Raw genomic sequence first — 19427 nt, forward strand, 5'->3', positions numbered from 1 at the left:
AGTAATGTGTAGATGCTGCTGCAGAAGTTGGGGTGGGTGGTGAGGAGAGTAACAGGAGTCCAGGGAAAATAAGGTGGCTGTACTGCAGAGACCCAAGAGGGAGAAGAACCATCGTACTGACTGTAGCTGTTTGCAGTGTAGGTATCTGGCTGGGGAGGAACAAGCCCTTCTGGGCAGCAGTTCATCTCAGTCTGGGAAAAATAGAACAAAGGAATTGCACCCTGAAGGTGCCTGTTCCTTTGCAGACATCTAAACATAGTTGCCCTGAATCACACCTGTGATGCCTGCTCCTTGGGAATAATCCTTCAGGCAGCTTCTCAGGATCAGTGGTCTTAGAGCCATGATAGTACCAGTGTTTTGATACAGATATGACAGCCTACCAGTGTCCAGCAGGGGAAACTGGATCAGATATATGGCACACACCATATCTGTAAACTACTAAAGATCAGTGTTTTTGTTTGTCCTGTGCCCCAGGTGATACCTGTGGACTTAGGTTAGTAGATCTGTGGATTGCAGGATCAGCCCCAGCAGTGGTGGAGTGTAAAGCAAACAGCTAACAGAACTGTGTGACAATTGTAACATTTAATTCTAAAAAACCCAAGCTATGGAATAGATTAATGCTCTGCAGATTTTCCATTCTTTGACATATTCTGTTCTTTGCTGTTTTGACTGTGAATCAATGAGTGCTTGCCATGCCAATTTACATTTCCATCTTGGCCTGAAGGTGAGAACACTGGAGTTTTGGGAGGGGTCAGAAAGACTACAGTCAGAAAGCATTAAGAGGAAGCTAGTATCAAGGTATGGAGGCGTATCCACATTAAATCATGTCAGACAAGTAAGAAAAGAACCCTTCTCACTGTAATAACTCCCCCTATAAAAATCTGAGTGTAAAATCTCTTTAGAAATACAACACAAACCCTTAACATCTTGAAACAAATCTTTTGTATTTATGGAGGATAACTTACAAGGCAGGGAGGAGAAAGGCGAGGAATTAATAGTCATTAAAATAGATTAGACCCAGCAAACAGTTTTAGCTGAGGGAAGAGGGAAACATTTTGAAAATATGAAAACATCTCATTTAAACAGATTCAAAATTAAATGCCTGACATTAAAATGTCATGCTAGTTGATAAGAAGGGCTTATCTTTACAAAAGAGAAAATGGAAAGAAGAAAAAAAAAGAAGAGAAAATGTTTAGAAGTGATTATATAACCCAGTAATACACCAAAACATGCTATTTTGTGTGAACAATATTTAAGCGTAAATCAAATTGAAACTTTTCATGTGTTTACCTACCCATTTTTAGAAATCTTGTTCAATTTGCCTCATTTTCATATAATTTATTCAGTTTGGTGCTGAAATTAAATGCATTTCTCTCTTAAATGCATCACAGCTGCTCAGCAAACTGTTCATATAGGACTAACTATGCCTATCTAATAAAAGTTTTTATTTACTGATCCTGTTCTTAATTTATTTCATAGACTACCTATAAGGCATCAATAATATTTTCCATCAGATACTGTGCAACATAAAAGAAACCTCTTTTCCTAAACTCATTGCTAGATTCCCAACTCAGAAATGAGCTGACAGCAGCCTGTGCAGTCAGATTCACTGCACAGACATTTTACTTCCTGTGACTACAGGAAAGTAAAAGTAGATCAATAGCCTGGGACACGGTGCCAGGCCCACAACTTGGTTCAGATCTCATGAGGATATACATGGAAGAGAATGGATTACTTGCACTTGTATTTCTTATCCCATGTTCAGAGATTATCACAGTCAGAGCCTAAAAATTTGCAGTGGAAACATGAATATGTTTCAGATTTTCTTGAATACCTAGAATTTGTATTTTCTAAAAAGTGCCTATGCACCTCTCTAAATGCCTGACAAACAATCTCCCTAATTCTATCAGTAAGACACCAGAGCACTGTCAACAAGCTATTACCAATATCCAAAAAACCCGATGTTTCATTGCGTTACTCTTGAGTACCTAACCTCTTGTAAATTGAATTGTTCTAAGTGTATGTCTTTAACAAAGGGAAAACATGTTTCTGATGCCCTTAAGTGCTTAATTTTGACCTTGAAGCCTATAGAACCTGAAGATCTCAGAAATTCCTTTTAAGTAAAATAATAATAATATATTCCACACTAAGTGCTGCATACAAATACTGTTCAAAATATCCTAAAATTATCTCTGAAGGAAATTAGATGGCTTTGGAAAAACTTGCACTTTAAATACCATTTTTGCCTAAATCGTCTTTAAATTTTGTCAAATAGCTCTTTATTTCTTTATTGATTTTAGTATGACAAAAGCAAAACAGGGGGGAAGGGGCAGGGCAGGGATGGTGGGTTTAGTTTTTCCAAAGGCAGGAACCATCTCTTCATTGCTGCCTTCTTGAAGAGATCATCATAATAACATCCACATTGGGAGCATTTATCCCAGACTAGACACTGTCAGCACCCCACATCATCTTTACAGCCCCACATCCCAACTCCTGGAAATCCCAGGTGGGTGTTAGATAGGATGTGTGGACCCACTTTAGTTGCATCTGTTGCTTCTGAGATGGTGCTATGCCTTGGTCTTTTCACATTCACCTGAGGTTCGTATAAACACCACAAAAGTTTAATGTGCAAACAAGTCTTGTTTTACCAAAAGATTAGATACCGGAACTAAAGAAGAAAATACAGTGAACAAGACTTTTAGCTCATATTTACTGCTTAAAGCTCTCCCTGCTTGAGCCACTGTCTGAGCCACACTGAGGGAACTAAGGAAGTCTTGTCTTGCTTCTTCTGCTCCAGATCTCCTAGGACTGACTTGATCTGTGGAGCATTTTGAGATTGCTTCTTAACCCTTTTCTCCAAGGTTGAATGCCCCGTCCTCATTCAGACATCTCCATGTCTCTTCTAGATCCTGTGCCCTACTAGGAATGGCAGGGATTTATGCCTTAAATACTGATGTCTAGTCCCCAGCCCTGCTCTTTATTGTTCTGACCCCTCTTTGGAAGTTTCTTTGAATTTCCTTTGCCAATGTAATCACAGAATCACAGAATCACTAGGTTGGAAAGGACCTTCAAGATCATCAATCCCTAATTATTAACTCAGTCCTGAAAACACTATAGGGCTTCAAGGCTTCTTGTAGCAGCCAGGTACAAGGTGTAGCTGCATTGGACATAGGACCACTCTTCCAGATCTGTGGTCTTTAAAAGGAAGTGACACCATTATTTGCTCTCTGAATTGCCCCATTTTCTTTTTCTAATACTTGGTTTGTGCTATGCTTATTTTTCCTAGTCTCTCAAGATGAAATACTCTGTTTCCTGAATCCTGTATTATCACATCTTCCAGGGCAGAGTGAAGGTGAGCTGTGCCAAATAAGCGAGGTTTGATTTTATAATGTTTTACAACTACTTGATTCCCTTGAAAATCCTAATAGAGGAGACTGGAAGGGTGTGGGGGTCTCAAGAGTCTAGGAGTGCCTCCCACCCCTCCAAGGGCAGACCAACTACATACTGCCAATTGTTTATCCAATCTTTTCCTAAGTGCCAGGAGCTTCCCATGCCAGATCACTCTATTGTTCAGTATTGTTCAGCTCGATTTTTTTTTAACATACCTGACCTAAATCTTCTGTGCTACAATTTAATCCTGTTATTTCTTGCCTGATTCAGAAATAACACGGAGAGCAGTTCATTCCCTTCCTATTCACAACTATTTGTTACTTATTTTTAAAATGTTACTGTGTTTATCTGCCTTTCATTTTCTTCTGTATTTTGAATCACCCTGGCTCTTTAAATTTTTTCCTCTAGGTCAAATTTTCCCAAACACTTGATCATTCTTATTGCCCTGCTCTGATCTTTCTTTAATTGATCCATGTCTTTCTTACTCAGATTAGACTTTAGCCCTGCTGAATAGCTATACAAAATAAAGGACCAGGGAAATTTAAACCCTATATGTTCTTAATTTGATATTTTTTTCCTCTTCATGTACCTTACCCTACTTTTGTTTCTGTTGCTAACTTCACTTCTTGATCCTAACAGTGATGTTTTGTGTGTTCATCTTTTCTGCATTTTGTACCTTTCAGCCTCCTCACTATCTCTGCCTTCTGTGCTATGATAGCGTGTTTGTCAGACGTAGAGAATTGTATGAGAGAAGCCATTTCCTTAACCACAGAGTGTGATTTTTCCCCTCTTTTTTTCTTTGCTCTTCGTTATACATTAAAAAATTTCATACACGGAGATAAGTTCATCAGTTTAGGGACTTGGTGACATTCTGGACGTTAGACTTTCTATTTTCTTGTCAGTGTTGCTGTCAATGTGCTTTCCACCAACCATGTACAGTGGTGGTGATTTCTCAGTTGTTATCCAGAGCTCTTTTCTTATTAGTGTTTTCTTATTTTCCTGTTAACCTTTCATTTTCTAAAGGAGAGATGGCATCTGTGCTGCACAGGCCCTTTACATAAATGCTGTCAGAAACAAAATTGTTTTCAAAACTTTCAATTTGCTCCCATTTTGTGCTTAGATACCACCTGGGCACATCTTCTTCCCTTAGTAGTTTGTGGAATGATATATATATGTTTATTTTATACAAGGTTCCTCCAGCTCAAAGGTTAAGATGACTTCCTTTCACTTCCTCACATTGAAACTTGGAAAAAATAGAGATACCTGTAATTTGTTGTGCTCCAGAGGTTGTCACTGGCAGAGGTCTGGTGTTGGAAATACCTCCATCGTACATCATACATATCAACACAGAGTTATGTGTAGGACTAGTTGCCTTCTGTGGTTGTGTGAGGGAACCTGGTGAAAGAAACGTGACATCAACCATGTGGAGGACAAAGGCAAGCAAGACAGAGAGATGGGATTCTGGAGGAGGAAACAAATAAATCAGTGGGAGAAGTTTTTCAGCTGTGTCTATGTTTGTGTAAGACATGGAAACGTGGAGAAAGAGATTATGCCTGAGGGTGCATGTGTGTACAGCAGAAGAAACTATAGTGACTCTGTAAAGTTGCATCCTGCATTCTCCTGGAGAAACTGGCGGCTCGTGGCTTAGACAGTTTTACTCTTTGCTGGGTAAAGAACTGGCTGGACGGCCGAGCCCAGAGAGTTGTGGTGAATGGCGTTAAATCCAGATGGCAGCCAGTCATAAGCAGTGTTCCCCAGGGCTTGGTTCTGGGGCCAGTCTTGTTCAATATCTTTATCAATGATCTGGATGAGGGGATCGAGTGCTCCCTCAGTAAGTTTGCAGATGACACCAAGTTGGGTGGGAGTGTTGATCTGGTGTAAAGTAGGAGGGCTCTGCAGAGGGATCTGGACAGACTGGGTCAATGGGCCGAGGTCATCTGTATGAGGTTTAATAAGGCCAAGTGCAGGGTCCTGCACTTGGGTCACAACAACCCCATGCAACGCTACAGGCTTGGGGCGGAGTGGCTGGAGAGCTGCCTGGCAGAAAAGGATCTGAGGGTGCTGGTTGACAGCCGGCTGAACATGAGCCGGCAGTGTGCCCAGGTGGCCAAGAAGGCCCACAGCATCCTGGCCTGTATCAGAAATAGCATGGCCAGCAGGAGTAGGGAAGTGATTGTGCCCCTGTACTCAGCACTGGTGAGGCCGCATCTTGAATACTGTGTTCAGTTTTGGGCCCCTCACTACAAGAAGGATGTTGAGGTGCTGGAGCATGTCCAAAGAAGGGCAACGAAGCTGGTGAGGGGGGTCTGGAGCACAAGTCTTATGAGGAGCGGCTGAGGGAACTGGGGTTGTTCAGTCTGGAGAAGAGGAGGCTGAGGGGAAACCTTTATCGCTCTCTACAACCACCTGAAAGGGGGTTGTAGTGAGGTGGGTGTTGGTCTCTTCTCCCAACTAACTAGAAACAGGACAAGAGGAAATGGCCTCAAGTTGTGCCAGGGGAGGTTTAGATTAGATATTAGGCAAAATTTCTTGACCAAGAGAGTGGTCAAGCATTGGAATAGGCTGCCTAGGGAGGTGATGGAGTCACCATCTCTGGAAGTATTCAAAAAACGTGTGGATGTGGCACTTTGGCACATGGTTTAGTGGGCATGGTGGTGCTGGATTAATGGTTGGACTTGATGATCACTTTCCAACCTTAGTGATTCTTGATTCTGTGAAATGGTGCGAAGCATATTTCTACACTATATTTCTTGGACATGCTAGGTGTTATATTTTAAATATTTGACAGGAACTACAGCCTGCAGTGTATGAACAATTATAATTCCCTAAGTGGTGGTTTGCTGGGAAAGTGTTGTGCAGTTTGCATAATTTTTTCCCATTGTATAGTGATGTAACACTAATGGAATTTTCCCCCATTTTTAAAATATGTTTTCTAATATTCTTTGGGCCCAAACTGTTTTGGTTGTAAGCAAGTTCCCTTCAACAAAATGAGTGAATTAATTATAAGTTATAGAGCCCTTGATGCATGAGCCATATTGATTTTTTCAGAAATCATCTAATGGAATTATAATTTTCCTGTCAGGAAATTTTTGTAATAGAAGAGAAAGTCTATAATAGTGCATCCACAAAGTGTGTAGAAAAACTGGGATTATTAAGTGAAGCAAGATTTTATGTTATTTTTCTTTTCATGTTGCATTTTTACACTCCCCATATAAGAGAATGAAGCAAACTGCTGTAAGCATGCCAAGTCTACTAGTTCCAGAGGTATGATAGGTGAGAATTTCAATTCAACTCCAAAGTTTTACACTGAATAAAAGTATCCAAATAGTACTACAGAACTAAAAAACACTTTGGTGACTTCTGTTCCACCTTTGGACTGTGAATTCTCTGCCATAGCTCTTAGAGGCAGAGCCCCTCTATGGAAAGTGGGCAAAGTAAAAAATTCTAGAAATGTTTACACCTACCATCATTTCTATCAATGGCTAAAAGAGATGTTTTCACTTTCCTAAGCTGAAGAAATCTGCCTTTTGCTAGCTTGGGAACTTCTTAAAATGAATGTTTCTTCATCTCTAGAGAAAGATAATATTGTCTGTTAAGTGAAGATATTCATTGCAGTTGGTTTCCGTGGTGCAAGTGAGTTTGGAGAGGGGGATTCTTTGCCAGTCTATGTGTTACTTGGGGCCTTAGTTTTACAGCATCATAGGGATCTCAAATATCAATATTATCCAGCAAACAATTTTAGGATTAGTTCCATCGCTTTGTAACATATGCAATCAGATCAAAACTAACATTACCTTATTTGATAGTGATATTGGCCTTCAAGCAAAAGAAGCCTTGATTGTTTTCTGTAACTAACTCCTCTTATTTAATCTTCATGTAAGAACTGTGAACTAGGAGAGCAAATCATCTTCGTCCTCTATCACATTCGTCTGAACCATTAAAATATCAAGCACCATCTGGTGCTGCTTTGCTCTTCTGTTGTCATACAGGAGGTGTTTTCATCCAGCACCTTATGTCACTAGGCACATTGGGGATGGCACTAATTGATCAATAGTGGAGCTTGTGTTTAGGTGCCTGCCTTGTCAGTACATTGTGCCATGAATGGAAGTTGCTTTATCACAACAAATTAGAACAGTCCAAAGCAAAATAATAATTTGCCCTTGTCATGCATGGACGCTGTTTCATTTAAAGCACATCTAGCAATTGAAGGGTTTTGTACAGAGATGCACAAAGGATCCAGCATTCTCCCTTCTTAGTTTAGAGATATTATTACATAGTTCGATTTTATCTTATCTCCAGTTAAATTCTGATTATGCTTCCTTTGATTAAGAATCTTTTATTTTTCTTCTATTTCTGATGTGATGTACATTTTTTAACATCAGATGATCTAATTATATACAGAAGCAAAACTACTTTGAGCTTAGCTGAGTAGAGACAGATGAAAAATCATGTAGACCATCAATTGTCAGGAATTTCCTCTCTGCACGAGACCGTAAGATTTCTTTTCATGATTGACTTGAAACTGTGACTTGGTGAAGACAGCACATTAAGATAGACTTGCCTTTACCTCTTCTTGTTTTGCATACTTAATTTTTTTGTGGGAAATCTTACACAGTCTGAGCATGATTTGGGATTTTGAAAAAGGTAAATCTACCTAATTATATTAATCTGAATTGTGAGCTGAACAGTGGTAACCATGCTTATTCTGGTCATCATATTTTCTTTGGAAAGCACTTCCTTTTTATGTAATAATGGTGTTATGCCCGAAGAGGTGGCTGCTCTGTCATATGCTTTGTCAGATTTCCAAGACAACTTTATAGAATCATAGAATCATAGAATCATAGAATCATAAAGGTTGGAAAAGACCTCTAAGACCATCAAGTCCAACCATCAACCCAACACCATGATGCCCACTAAACCGTGTCCTGAAGTGCCATGTCTACATGTTTTTTGAACTCTTCCAGTGATGGTGACTCCACCACTTCCCTGGGCAGCCTATTCCAATGCTTGACCACTCTCTCTGTGAAGAAATTTTTCCTAGTATCCAATCTAAACCTCCCCTGGTGCCACTTGAGGCCATTTCCTCTCGTCCTGCTTCTAGTTACTTGGGAGAAGAGACCCACTTCACCACAACCTCCTTTCAGATAGCCGTAGGGAGCAATAAGGTTTCCCTTCAGCCTCCTCTTCTCCAGACTAAACAATCCCAGTTCTCTGTGTCCCGATCCAATGTCAGGGAAGGTTTTGATATGATCCCGAGAGCAAGATTAAGACACAAATGAGGTCAAATGCCATATACCCAAGACAGCTTTATCTTGGATAAACAATCTTTGAGACAAATGTTTTACGATTCAGTCTCTCACACTGAGCCACTCCTTATAGCACTTGTTCTCCAGACCCCTCTCCAGCTTCGTTGTTCTTCTCTGGACATACTCCAGCACCTCAACATCCTTCTTGTAGTGAGGGGCCCCAAACTGAACACGGTATTTGAGGTGCGACCTCACCAGTGCAGAGTACAGGGTGACAATCCCTTCACTACTCCTGGCCACACTATTTCTGATACAGGCCAGGATGCTGTTGGCCTTCTTGGCCACCTGGGCACACTGCTGGCTCATGTTCAGCCGGCTGTCAACCAGCACCTCCAAGTCCTTTTCTACCAGGCAGCTTTCCAGCCACTCTTTCCCAAGCCTGTAGCATTGTTGTGACTGAAGTGCAGGACCTGGCATGTGGCCTTATTAAACCTCATACAACTGCCCTCGGCTCATCGATCCAGCCTGTCCAGATCCCTCTGCAGAGCTTTCCTGTCCTTAACCAGATCAACACTCCCGCCCAATTTGGTGTCATCTGCAGACTTACCAAGAGAGCACTCAATCCCTTCATCCAGATAGAATGATAGATTTATCAATATCATCCATTGATAAAGAGAGTAAAGAAGACTGGCCCCAAAAGTGAGCCCTGGGGAACACCACTTGACTGGCTGCCAACTGGGTTTAACTCCATTCACCACAACTCTCTGAGCTCAGCCGGCCAGCCAGTTCTTTACCCAGTGAAGAGGACACCTATCTAAGCCATGAGCTGCCAGACTAAAATTTTACTTCCCTTGTAAAATATTTGTTTACATCTTTTCAATGCATCAGAAGACTTGAGTACCTTTAGTAAGACTATACAGTGCAGTTGCTCAGAAATTCACTATGGTCATCTTATTAAAAGGATATAACAACTCATTGCATAATGGAGAAGAGGAAAAGGAAAATGGCTCACTCATGTCTCTGCCTACAAAGGAGACAGACGGGAGTTTTACAGCACTGACTTGAACAATATGAAATTAATTATCAGAAGACAGCTCTTCAAACTCTTTCCAGTTCTAATGATCCTAGCAGTAAGATAAGTAAAGCACAGAGAACTGAGGTGTGAGCCAGGGGAACAGGCATTTGAGTCGCCCAGACTCTCAGAGTATATGGGGAACTATAACTGGTAGAGTTGTGAACGATTCATGTTCTTCGCATGCATCTTTCCCTTTCATTTAACTGGGTCTCATGTCTTCTCTCATGCCTTTTCTTTCCTGGAAAATGGGAACCTGTGTTAAGTCTGAGAAGGTTCTGTCAGAGTGGTCTGCTGTGACTCTCCCTGTCTTGCAGAGCAGAGCAAAATGTGTGTCCTGCACAGCCAGGTATGGTGCAGAGACCCCTGCAGGTGTTGCCGAGTGAATTAGCTTGGGAATTGCAGGTGTTACAGTCACATCAGCGTGGGATAGCACCCAGCCTAATCAACTGTGCTAACATGCGCATGCACTAACCCTGCTACTCCCTCTACAGCCAGGGCTAACATCTCTCTCTCTAATTCCTCATGTTGTGGATGCGTAGCTGACTTGAAGAACTCAGGCCTTCATTGTGCCATGTGGACTGAACTAAAGCCTCTCTCCTGATTGATAGTGTCATTTGGAGTTGGCTCTTCCTCAGCTGTGGTCTTGTTGAATTCACTGGCATCTCTCTTTAGAAAGAATTTTGCATTACGTTGTCAAATACAGAGGTATACAAACTGTAACGGATCTACAGGACAGTTCACTGCATCCTGGAAAGTGTTGACACTGAAAAGACTTTGGAGTCTAGGTTGATAATCGTATAATTATTTCTTGTCTTCCTTGATTGTATGAGCTGAGAAACAGGACTGTGAAGAGGGAGTTGAAGAACCAAGTAGCTTCATCTTGCTGGAGCATAGGCAGGTGCTTAGAACCTGGGCTGCTGCGAATACTTCTGTGGCCACATGGGAGGGCAGTAGTGGCCTTTCTGTCCTGAGATGCTGGGTGCCCAGAGGGTTTGTGAGGTCTCCATCCACAGAGATATTCGAGACCCCATAAATCACTCTAGCTGTCCCTGCATTGGGCAGGGGTTTGGACTAGATGACCTCTGGAAGTCCCTTCCAACCACTATTATTCTATGATGCTATGATAAGCAGCTTGTTCAGTTCCTCTAGGTTATTTGTGTGCAAAAGCTATAATAAGCCTGCCTGCACATTTTGTGTGTTTGATTGATTATTAAGTTTGTGAAATTAACTGTTGGACAAAAAATAAATTGCCTTTTTCTTTGCCAAAGCAATGTTTCTCCAATAAGCCTCTAAAAGCAAACATGAATATTTAATACACAATTCATTAAATGTAAGTATTTTCTACTTCAAAAATTATTAATGAGCCAAATCTGTACTGGAAAAATATTGGTTTTATATTTTACACCTGGGATAAATCAAAATGGAATCTGCCTGATAAAATGTAGTTCAATTGTACAATGTATTTTTAACAGCCTGTGATGCCAAAAGTAAAATTTTATACATAAGAGACTTTTTTGACCCATAGTACAGTCAAAAACATTTGATGATCTCAAATATCACTGTATAAAATATTAACATTTTAAATCTAAAATTGCAGCATATAACTGATGCCTCATGTAAAGAGACTTAATTTCAAATAATATCTTCATATATAAAAAAACATTATTCTGCTCAGAGGTTTTAGCTATCTGCTTTTTTTAAATCTGCAAATCATTAATGTCACATGTTTATACTATCTTCCAGTCCAGAGGAATTAAAAGATGTATCCTATCTGTTTGTCAGATTAAATGCATACAATTTGCTATTTTAATTGTCACAGAAATCTCACCCAGATGGGTCAAACCTGTATTCATTCAATATTTACTAATGGGATTATCAGGAAGTATTTTATCGATGCCTCACATTCCCATCAAGCTCTTCCATTAACATGGTCATGCTGCAGGTATTTCTAATCCTTTTCTCGAGGAAATGGAGTCCAGGTCAAAGGATATGGTTTCCATGGTAGATTTAGTACACCTAAGTTACCTTACGGTGAAATCCATCCTGTCCATCAAAAGTGAATTCAGATTATTACATTACTTAGAATTAACTGTAAAATCATTGTTGCACAGTAAACTTGAGCAATGAGATAGTATTTGCATTTTACTTCTACTCAAGTAACCTACCCTGTTCTCTAAGTTGCACGCCCACTCATACATTTTTTGTCTACATGAAAGGACATTTGCAAACGTTTCCCCTTGTTACTAACTCTGTTCTGTACCAGCGTTGAGATCCTGTCAGCTGCTGCCAGAAATAAAGCACTGTAACAATGACACCTGCTCTGAGCTGGATTAGATAACACATTGCCTGAATGCTGGCAATAGCCAGCCACCTGCCTGCATTACTAACTCCGCTGGAGCTCAACCTCTGGAAGTATTTTGCAAAGTAAAGATAAAGCCTTACCCCATCATCAATTTTTGTCATGAGATTTCATATAAATATCATTTTTAATTGTAATCATGTGACTCTCTCCTTACATCAAGTTATTCTATATTTTAAATGTCAGTGTCCTCTTATGTCAAAACCATTTTATTAACAGCTTCCTATTTATTAGTTAGTGCTTTCTTTTTCTACTATTTTCATCCTTAACTGCTTTTGCCCTACAGTCTCTTGTAAGTCAAAAGCTTCTTAAAATCCTAATTGAAATGTGAGCACTATATTCCTCTTTTTCACTAAACCTGTACTTCGATTGAAACTATATATGTGAAAGGTATTGGCTCTCTTATTTACTAGATTCCTCTGATCTATGAACGTGGAGGTTAAGGCTTGTGAATATGTAATATTTTCCCTGAAACTGGACATATATTGACAGTATCTAAGTAACCGGTGGTAATATATGCACTTTTTAAAAGTTTGGCAACATATTACTTCTGCTTTCCCAGTTCTATGGAATTACCCTTGTGAATTTACATTTACTTCGGTTTTGCAGAGGAAGAATGGTTTAATCAACTAAAATTTGCTGGGTTTTGTTTTTCCAGTTAATTCACTCCACATGGCAAATTAATCTGTGCTGTTAACAGACTAATTCTCAAAAACACTGGGAACTGTAGCAGTTACTATTTACTACTGTGCACTCAGATGTCATACAAAGCTTGATTATAGAGAGAGTTGTTACTAGAGGAAGGATGTTGATTTTCTCTCCTTTTCTGGCTTTTCCTGCATTATGGTCTTAACAGAAATAAGCTATGTTTGCTGTTCCCATTCTGGCTTTTTAACTTGCCTTGCAGGGTCTTGCTAAAGTGGGCAAGATTTAATTCTGGTTGCTGGATCTGTTTCAAAATCTTATTTTTCTCCTTCTACTTTTATGAGGAGGGTTTTAAAAGGTAAGGAGAGCCCCAGTCTTGAGTATTTTTCTCTTAAATGATGATAGGGAAAACACCTTAATGGTAAATCCTGATGTCTTTTCCTTATTGATATGCAAACATAAATGAGAGCATTGTTTTTTTTTGCAGTTGCCTGCCTAGTAGCCTCAAGGAAAATAAACAATTACACCATTCAGTTGGAGACACTAATTTTATCCATCTTCAAGGTTGTATGCTGTGAATCTCTTTTCTCAACTTCCTTGACTTTTAGAGTCGAGAAATGCTTGCATTGGGTCCTACAGTTGTTTTTGTCTTAAAATGACTTGACAATATTATTGATAATGAACCAAAAAAAAAGTCTTTTTTGGAGGAGAATGTTCAAGAGGGTATTTGACAAAAGCCACTAATCTCCAGCCTTGATCCTGGAAGAAAGCCTGCAAATACAGCAAAATGCAGGCTTTTCAAGAGACATTCAATGTCAGCATAACTTTGCTTCCATTCAGACTAACAATCATAACTTCAGAAGGAGCACAGTCAGATCAATAGCGAATATATATATATTTAAATCCTGTCATCAAAAGGAGTTAGAATGCCTGCGGGAGTACATTTGAATTTACTAGCCAGAACTTAAATAAAACAGCAGTTAAAACCACTCTGTGCCCACTTTCAGAAGGAGAATAAGAACCTGCCCTTTACAAGTTTTTCTTGGCCTAGTTGATGACTGTAACTCAACAAAGCAGGTCTTTATGCTTTTGGAATTACATAAATGGCTGCTACTTTAGTCTATTCCACTCCTTACATAGTAAGAGTGGAGAGGAATATGGTGCTTATTTTTTAGAACATGTTTGTGGTCGATTTGTTTTCTTTGGAAATACAATGTTTGTATAAACTTGGTAAAAGAGAAAGGTAGTTTTGCCAGAAGGGCAAGTCCACAATATGTGGGCCTATGATACTGCCTGTATTCTAGGAATGGCAGCAATGATATGGTACTAAAATGATTTGTCAGTGAAGCCAGAAAGTTTGGGAATTAATTAATCTCTCTGATACAGAGGTATGGGCTATAGAAACTTAACGATTATCAAATAATGATATTTCCAGCTGGAAAAGGGGGTTGGGGATTAGAAAGAAGAAGGAGGGAAAAATTACAGCTAGTGAAGAATAGTAGATTAATGTCATTAAAGACTGAAACTCATTGTATATTGACTATCTGTAACCCAGACTCTGGTGATCTGAATTCGACCATATAAACCTGTTTTGAAGGTCAGGGTTCAATTAAACTAAATACACCTTGCTAGTGCTTCTCAATCAGAATAATAATTTTTAAAAAGTTCTTGTAAGAAACGAGTCGTTTTATAAAGACTTTATAAAAGTCTTTATAAAGACTTTTATAAGTCGTTTTATAAAGTGCCACCTTTGCACTGAACATTTTGAATTTTCGTGAATTTTCATGTCTAGAGACTTGTGGTTCTCAATCAACATTTCTCTGGAGAAGGGTACAGTTCTTCCATGGGAAATATTCTTTTCTCTAACCAATTTCAGTGAGTGGCTTGACCAGAGGCTGTGAAATCTTTGCCTGTGGAGACATTCAGGACTCAGTGGAACAAGCCCCTGAGCAACTTGATCTAAGTTGGCCCTGCTTTAGCTAGAGAGTTAGCCCAGATGACCCCTAGAAGTCCCTTCCAACCTAAATTAGTCTGCAGTTCTCTGATTCTGATAAGTCTCTTGTCACACTGGGTTTGCACTGCTCTGAAGACCAGCAAGAATGCCATTACTGACCAGAAGAAAAATCTGTTTTGCTACAGATATTCCTCCTCAAGAAATCAGTTTGAAACAACCGATTTCTTTGAACATTGGTGGCCTGGCAATTATCATATGGCAATAAGCCTATAGGCACTGGTGCCACAGGTCAATTCCAAACACTTACTCCACTTTTGTGTTTGCAAAGTGTTTTATCTTACTGTCTGTCCACTTGATTTCTCTGTTTTTCTTTCTTCATCATCTAGACATCACTTTCTAGCAGATTGCTCATGTCAATAGTCATCTTATTTAAATTTCCAAGGGTAGCAATGTTACATTGATTTTTGTTTGCATGTTCCCATAATGTGAAATTGAGTTTACTTCTCCAAACCATTTAATAAGCCAAGCCTCAAAAGTCAATTAAAAAAGAAGAATGCTCCTCTCCTCTTAATGAAACATTTAGAAGCTGAAGGATGCTTAGTCTAAACACTAATCTAACGGAGAGAGTTTAGCAGATTCCGTTCACTAAAGTATTTTGGAACTAAGATGGTGCTCTTGATATTTTTTTCAGGTATTTTGATTAGCTATTTTCTCCTTAAATTAAGAGAATGTGACATTTCATTCTATTACTCCTCCATCTGGATTTGTTCTTCTCTTTCTAATCTTGTTTTTCTCAGGCTTCTGTAGTGCTTTTCTTTACAAGCACTTAACATGAGTAAACCCAAGAGAAATGGGTTTCCATATTAATAATTTAGCATTATTACCCCTTTCTTCTAAAAATAACTGAACCTTCCAAATGTATTTTGGTTAGATCTTCTGTTGACAAAGCTGATAAAATAAACACTGTATTTATATTTGTGATAACTATATCAAAGTTTTTCGTGTTTCTGTGTGAAAACATCTAATACATAAGAAGACAAATTTAGGTGAAGGCAGTGTTCACTTGTGAAACAGCCTCTCCACAAGTCATGTTACTGTGGCTGTCATATCTAGTATGGCTTAAACTACAATGTGCTGGAAAGTGCCTATAAGCTTCCTGTTTAACAGCCATCATGAAATTTACAGGCTGTTTTTAATAAATTTCCTCCATTTCTCAAGTTTAACTGCTGTGTCAGGACTATAGTTTCCTTCTGTGTATTGGTCTTACTAGACAGTTCTTTGAGTTTTGGTGGTGTTGTTTTTTTTAATCCGAGCTGTTTATGTCAAAATTGCCACTCCACTGCTGACTTAATCTCATCTTTGCAAGAGTAGTTTGCAGGAAATTTTTATAGTAGCAGTACTTAATCTTGGGTTTTTTGGTATCTACTTGAAAAAGTCTCATGGGAAAAATAAAAGATAATTTGTGAAATATACCTATAAAGAAAAACATCATTAGAGTCCTGATTTAGAATCCATAAAAGTCAATGGGAAGAGTACAACTGAATTCATTGTCTCTGAGGCAAGTCTCTTGAGGGCATTTGGTTGCTGTTGTATCATTTCATGTTGAAATACTTTTCAGAAAGTCATCAGCAGAAGAACAGCAAGATTTTTTTCTGAAGTTTTTAGTATCAGAAAGTCACTTGTTCCATTATGCACTAAATCCATTTTTTCATGCAGCCCAATAGTACTTTGGGTACTAATATTTCCCTGTGTCCATTTTTGAGGATTCCAATATTCTGTTTGTTTAAAAAAAATGTTAACTCTGTAGTGACTAGGTTGGGTTTTATTTTTCCTTTTTTTTTCCCTGTGCTAAAGAAAATCATATATATGTATCTTAACTGTTAGAGCTTTCATTCCTATCACTTCACAAACTAGTAATAACATTCTAGCTACTCTAAGGACATGAACTGCTATAGCAGTTTCAGTAATTTCATCATCTATCAGGATAGTGGAGGGAAGAATCAAATAGGCATCAAAAGTACCAATGTTAGTGTCCCACCCATATAGTCACTGTAGCTTCCAGATAAACAACACTATATTTAAGAACTCCCAATAAGTTGTATTAACCAAGAATTGTGAGAAACATTGAATATAACACAATGTCTAAAAAACTAGGCAATCATGCCTAAAGCCAACTAACAATTTTCTTGCCTGGTTTTCTCAGTCTCACTTTCCATTCTTATACCCTGTACACCTTTACATATTTCCTGGGTATTCCTCAAACTCAGCCTGTAGTAGTTGTCCTTGTTAATGTGATCCATTTATTTGTCTAAAGCTGTATTGTATGCAATTTTATGAGAATGTCATTGATTTCCATTAGAATTTGAATAACTCGTTTTCCAGTATTAACATATGGCTGACTGTGTTCTCACGTTGGCTTCAGCTGACCCTGCTGTAGCTTTCTTGTAAAGTACTATTTCTCCTCCTGAGCGCAAACAGAGCTAAATTTCTCCCCTTTTCCTCTTTACTGCATATTGTCTGTTCTTCGCCAGACAGCCTTCTATTAGGTAGCAGAAGTTCTAGTGTGAACATCCTATGTAAAGCCCCCTCCACACCACATACAACCCACAGAAAAGAAGATGGGAGCACTGCAAAGAGATCTTGCTGGCATAGTCATTGGCCCTTGCCCTTCCTGGGCAACAAATCTGTACAATACTATGCTGTGGGTAGCACCAGATTTCCTTTTTCTTGCTGGCTTCAGTACTAACATTCAGAATTCATGTGGCCAAGAGTGAAGCTTGGAGGAAGGGAAGCTGGAGACCATGGCTGTGTAGCTGGGACTTCATTATTTGTCCATGTGGGGCAACCATGATGAGACCACAATGTCATACAAATGTTTCTTGATTGCCAGATGTGTCTCCACACATATGCCCTTCTCTGTGAGTGCCGAAAACCAAGTCAACTGGCAGAATCAGATCATCATTACTTGCCATTTTGCTTTTAGCTAAGGTTCAGGACCAAGCTTCCAGACCTAGATTTACCCACCAACCTTATTCCCACCCCACACTTGGGTAACTGCAAGTCAGCCTCCCCTCCATGTCCTCCTTTCCATGTGAAAGAAACACATGCGCAGGCCAGAACGGAGTCACAACACGGCTTTCAGGAAACCAGAAGGAAAATAAATTGACAAAATACTGATAGAGCTACACATGCTTGAGGAAGAATCAGGAAGAGGGAAGGGTGGCACAAGACCAGAAAAATAAATATCGACCCCTGACCACAGTTTCTTTCTTTTTACTTGAAAAAGTAAGCCCTGGTGGCTGTTTTGTTTTTCTTTTGCAGTCATCTCTAACAAACAGTGACATCATCTTTGTGAAGTTGCATGCCCCTTGGGAGGTCCTGGGCAAATATGCTGAACTAATGAATGTAAGAATGCCTTTCAGGTAAGTGTAGTTGTATTTTGTCTCAACCTTCAAGGTCACACTGTACTGTAAAGCTAATATAATAATAACACCAAAATGCACTGGGAAAAGCTCTTCTATGAGATACCACACATCTTTAGAAAATACAAATGGAGTACCTTAAATACTATATTCATTGTTGTTTCTTGTTAATGCCTGCAATTTCAGTACAATACTGGTTTGAAATTAAGGTGAGCTGTAGCAGTGCAGCTGTTTTCATGGGGTATTCTATCCTTAGGCCCTTTAACCCCTTCAATGCTGGAGCCCCCTGCATACTTGTGCGCTGCTGTTTTTTAAATGGACATTTCATTGAAATCAATGGGAGGTCAAGAAGATCCAGGTACGTAAGGCAGCACAGAAGGTGCATGTCTGTTGGGCGTATCTGGTATGTTCAGCACCTGTAAATTGCTTATTTACACAGTGTGTAATTATGGAAATACAAATTATAAATAAGTATCCCATCTAATAGGGGAATAAGTCAGACTATAAATGCTTTTTTATGTGGAGAAAATAAATAATTTATATTAAATGCTACTGATAACCAAATTCATTCCACTTCATCATTCAGATTATTTTTATCATTTATTTAATATTATTTGCATGGTGGGCTGTAAAATTTTCTATGTAAAATATTGATTTTACTCCACTGGTTATCAGAACTGTTAAAATAGCATAAAAACTTCTACTGGAACTGGCCAAAAACAATGAACTGAGAGGTCTTGATTCTTCTTTCAATTAGCAGGGTTTATAGATGCATAACTCCATTGATTTTAATGGAATTACTCCTGAGCAAGAAAAAGATCAGATCGAGAATATGCAACTAGTGAGTTGGTGTCCTTTGTAGGTTTTCTATTCCTGTTTTCTTCTTACTTAATGATGAGAAGTACCTCTGAAATGAGACAAGCTGTAGCAGTACAGAACTTGCTAGGAAAAACGGGTATGAATTAAGGACAAAATTGCAGGCTTATTCTGTATGTATTTTGGTTTTCATTTTCACAGCAAATCTTCAACTGTTTGTTCTTGTGCTTTTAGTGATAAAGAGAAAAATACAAAAGCTATCACAAGTCATTGCAAGATATTAATATTCTTTTAGAAAGGTGTTCTAGCCATAGAAACAATGGGCTGGGCCAAAAGCGTACCTTTTTTGACTTCTGTGGCATTTCTTGAGATAAACCTGTCCCAGTAGGAGGATAAGGTCTCACGATTAAGAAGCACACCAGGAACTCAGATTTTAGCCACTGTGAGCAGCTTATTCTTTCCTTATCTGAAGTCCCTTTTTTGAGATCTATCTCTCAGCAGAGAGCAAAGTAGATGCCAT

The 19427-nt window shown here is 39.1% G+C and overlaps 1 protein-coding gene across 1 annotated transcript in view; it reads left to right on the forward strand.

The window, feature by feature from the left end:
• The window catches only part of ANO4 (anoctamin 4), a gene marked incomplete at its 3' end in the record, with an annotated part of 137379 nt that overhangs the window by 46168 nt on the left and 71784 nt on the right, over positions 1-19427 (forward strand). Inside the window, exon 5 of the mRNA XM_082014280.1 lies at positions 17991-18091. Coding sequence (XP_081870406.1) covers positions 17991-18091 — 101 coding nt within the window. The remainder of the gene's footprint in view (positions 1-17990; positions 18092-19427) is intronic.

The sequence above is a fragment of the Phaethon aethereus genome, assembly GCF_964289735.1.
Source record: "Phaethon aethereus genome assembly, chromosome: 1".
NCBI lineage: Eukaryota > Metazoa > Chordata > Aves > Phaethontiformes > Phaethontidae > Phaethon > Phaethon aethereus.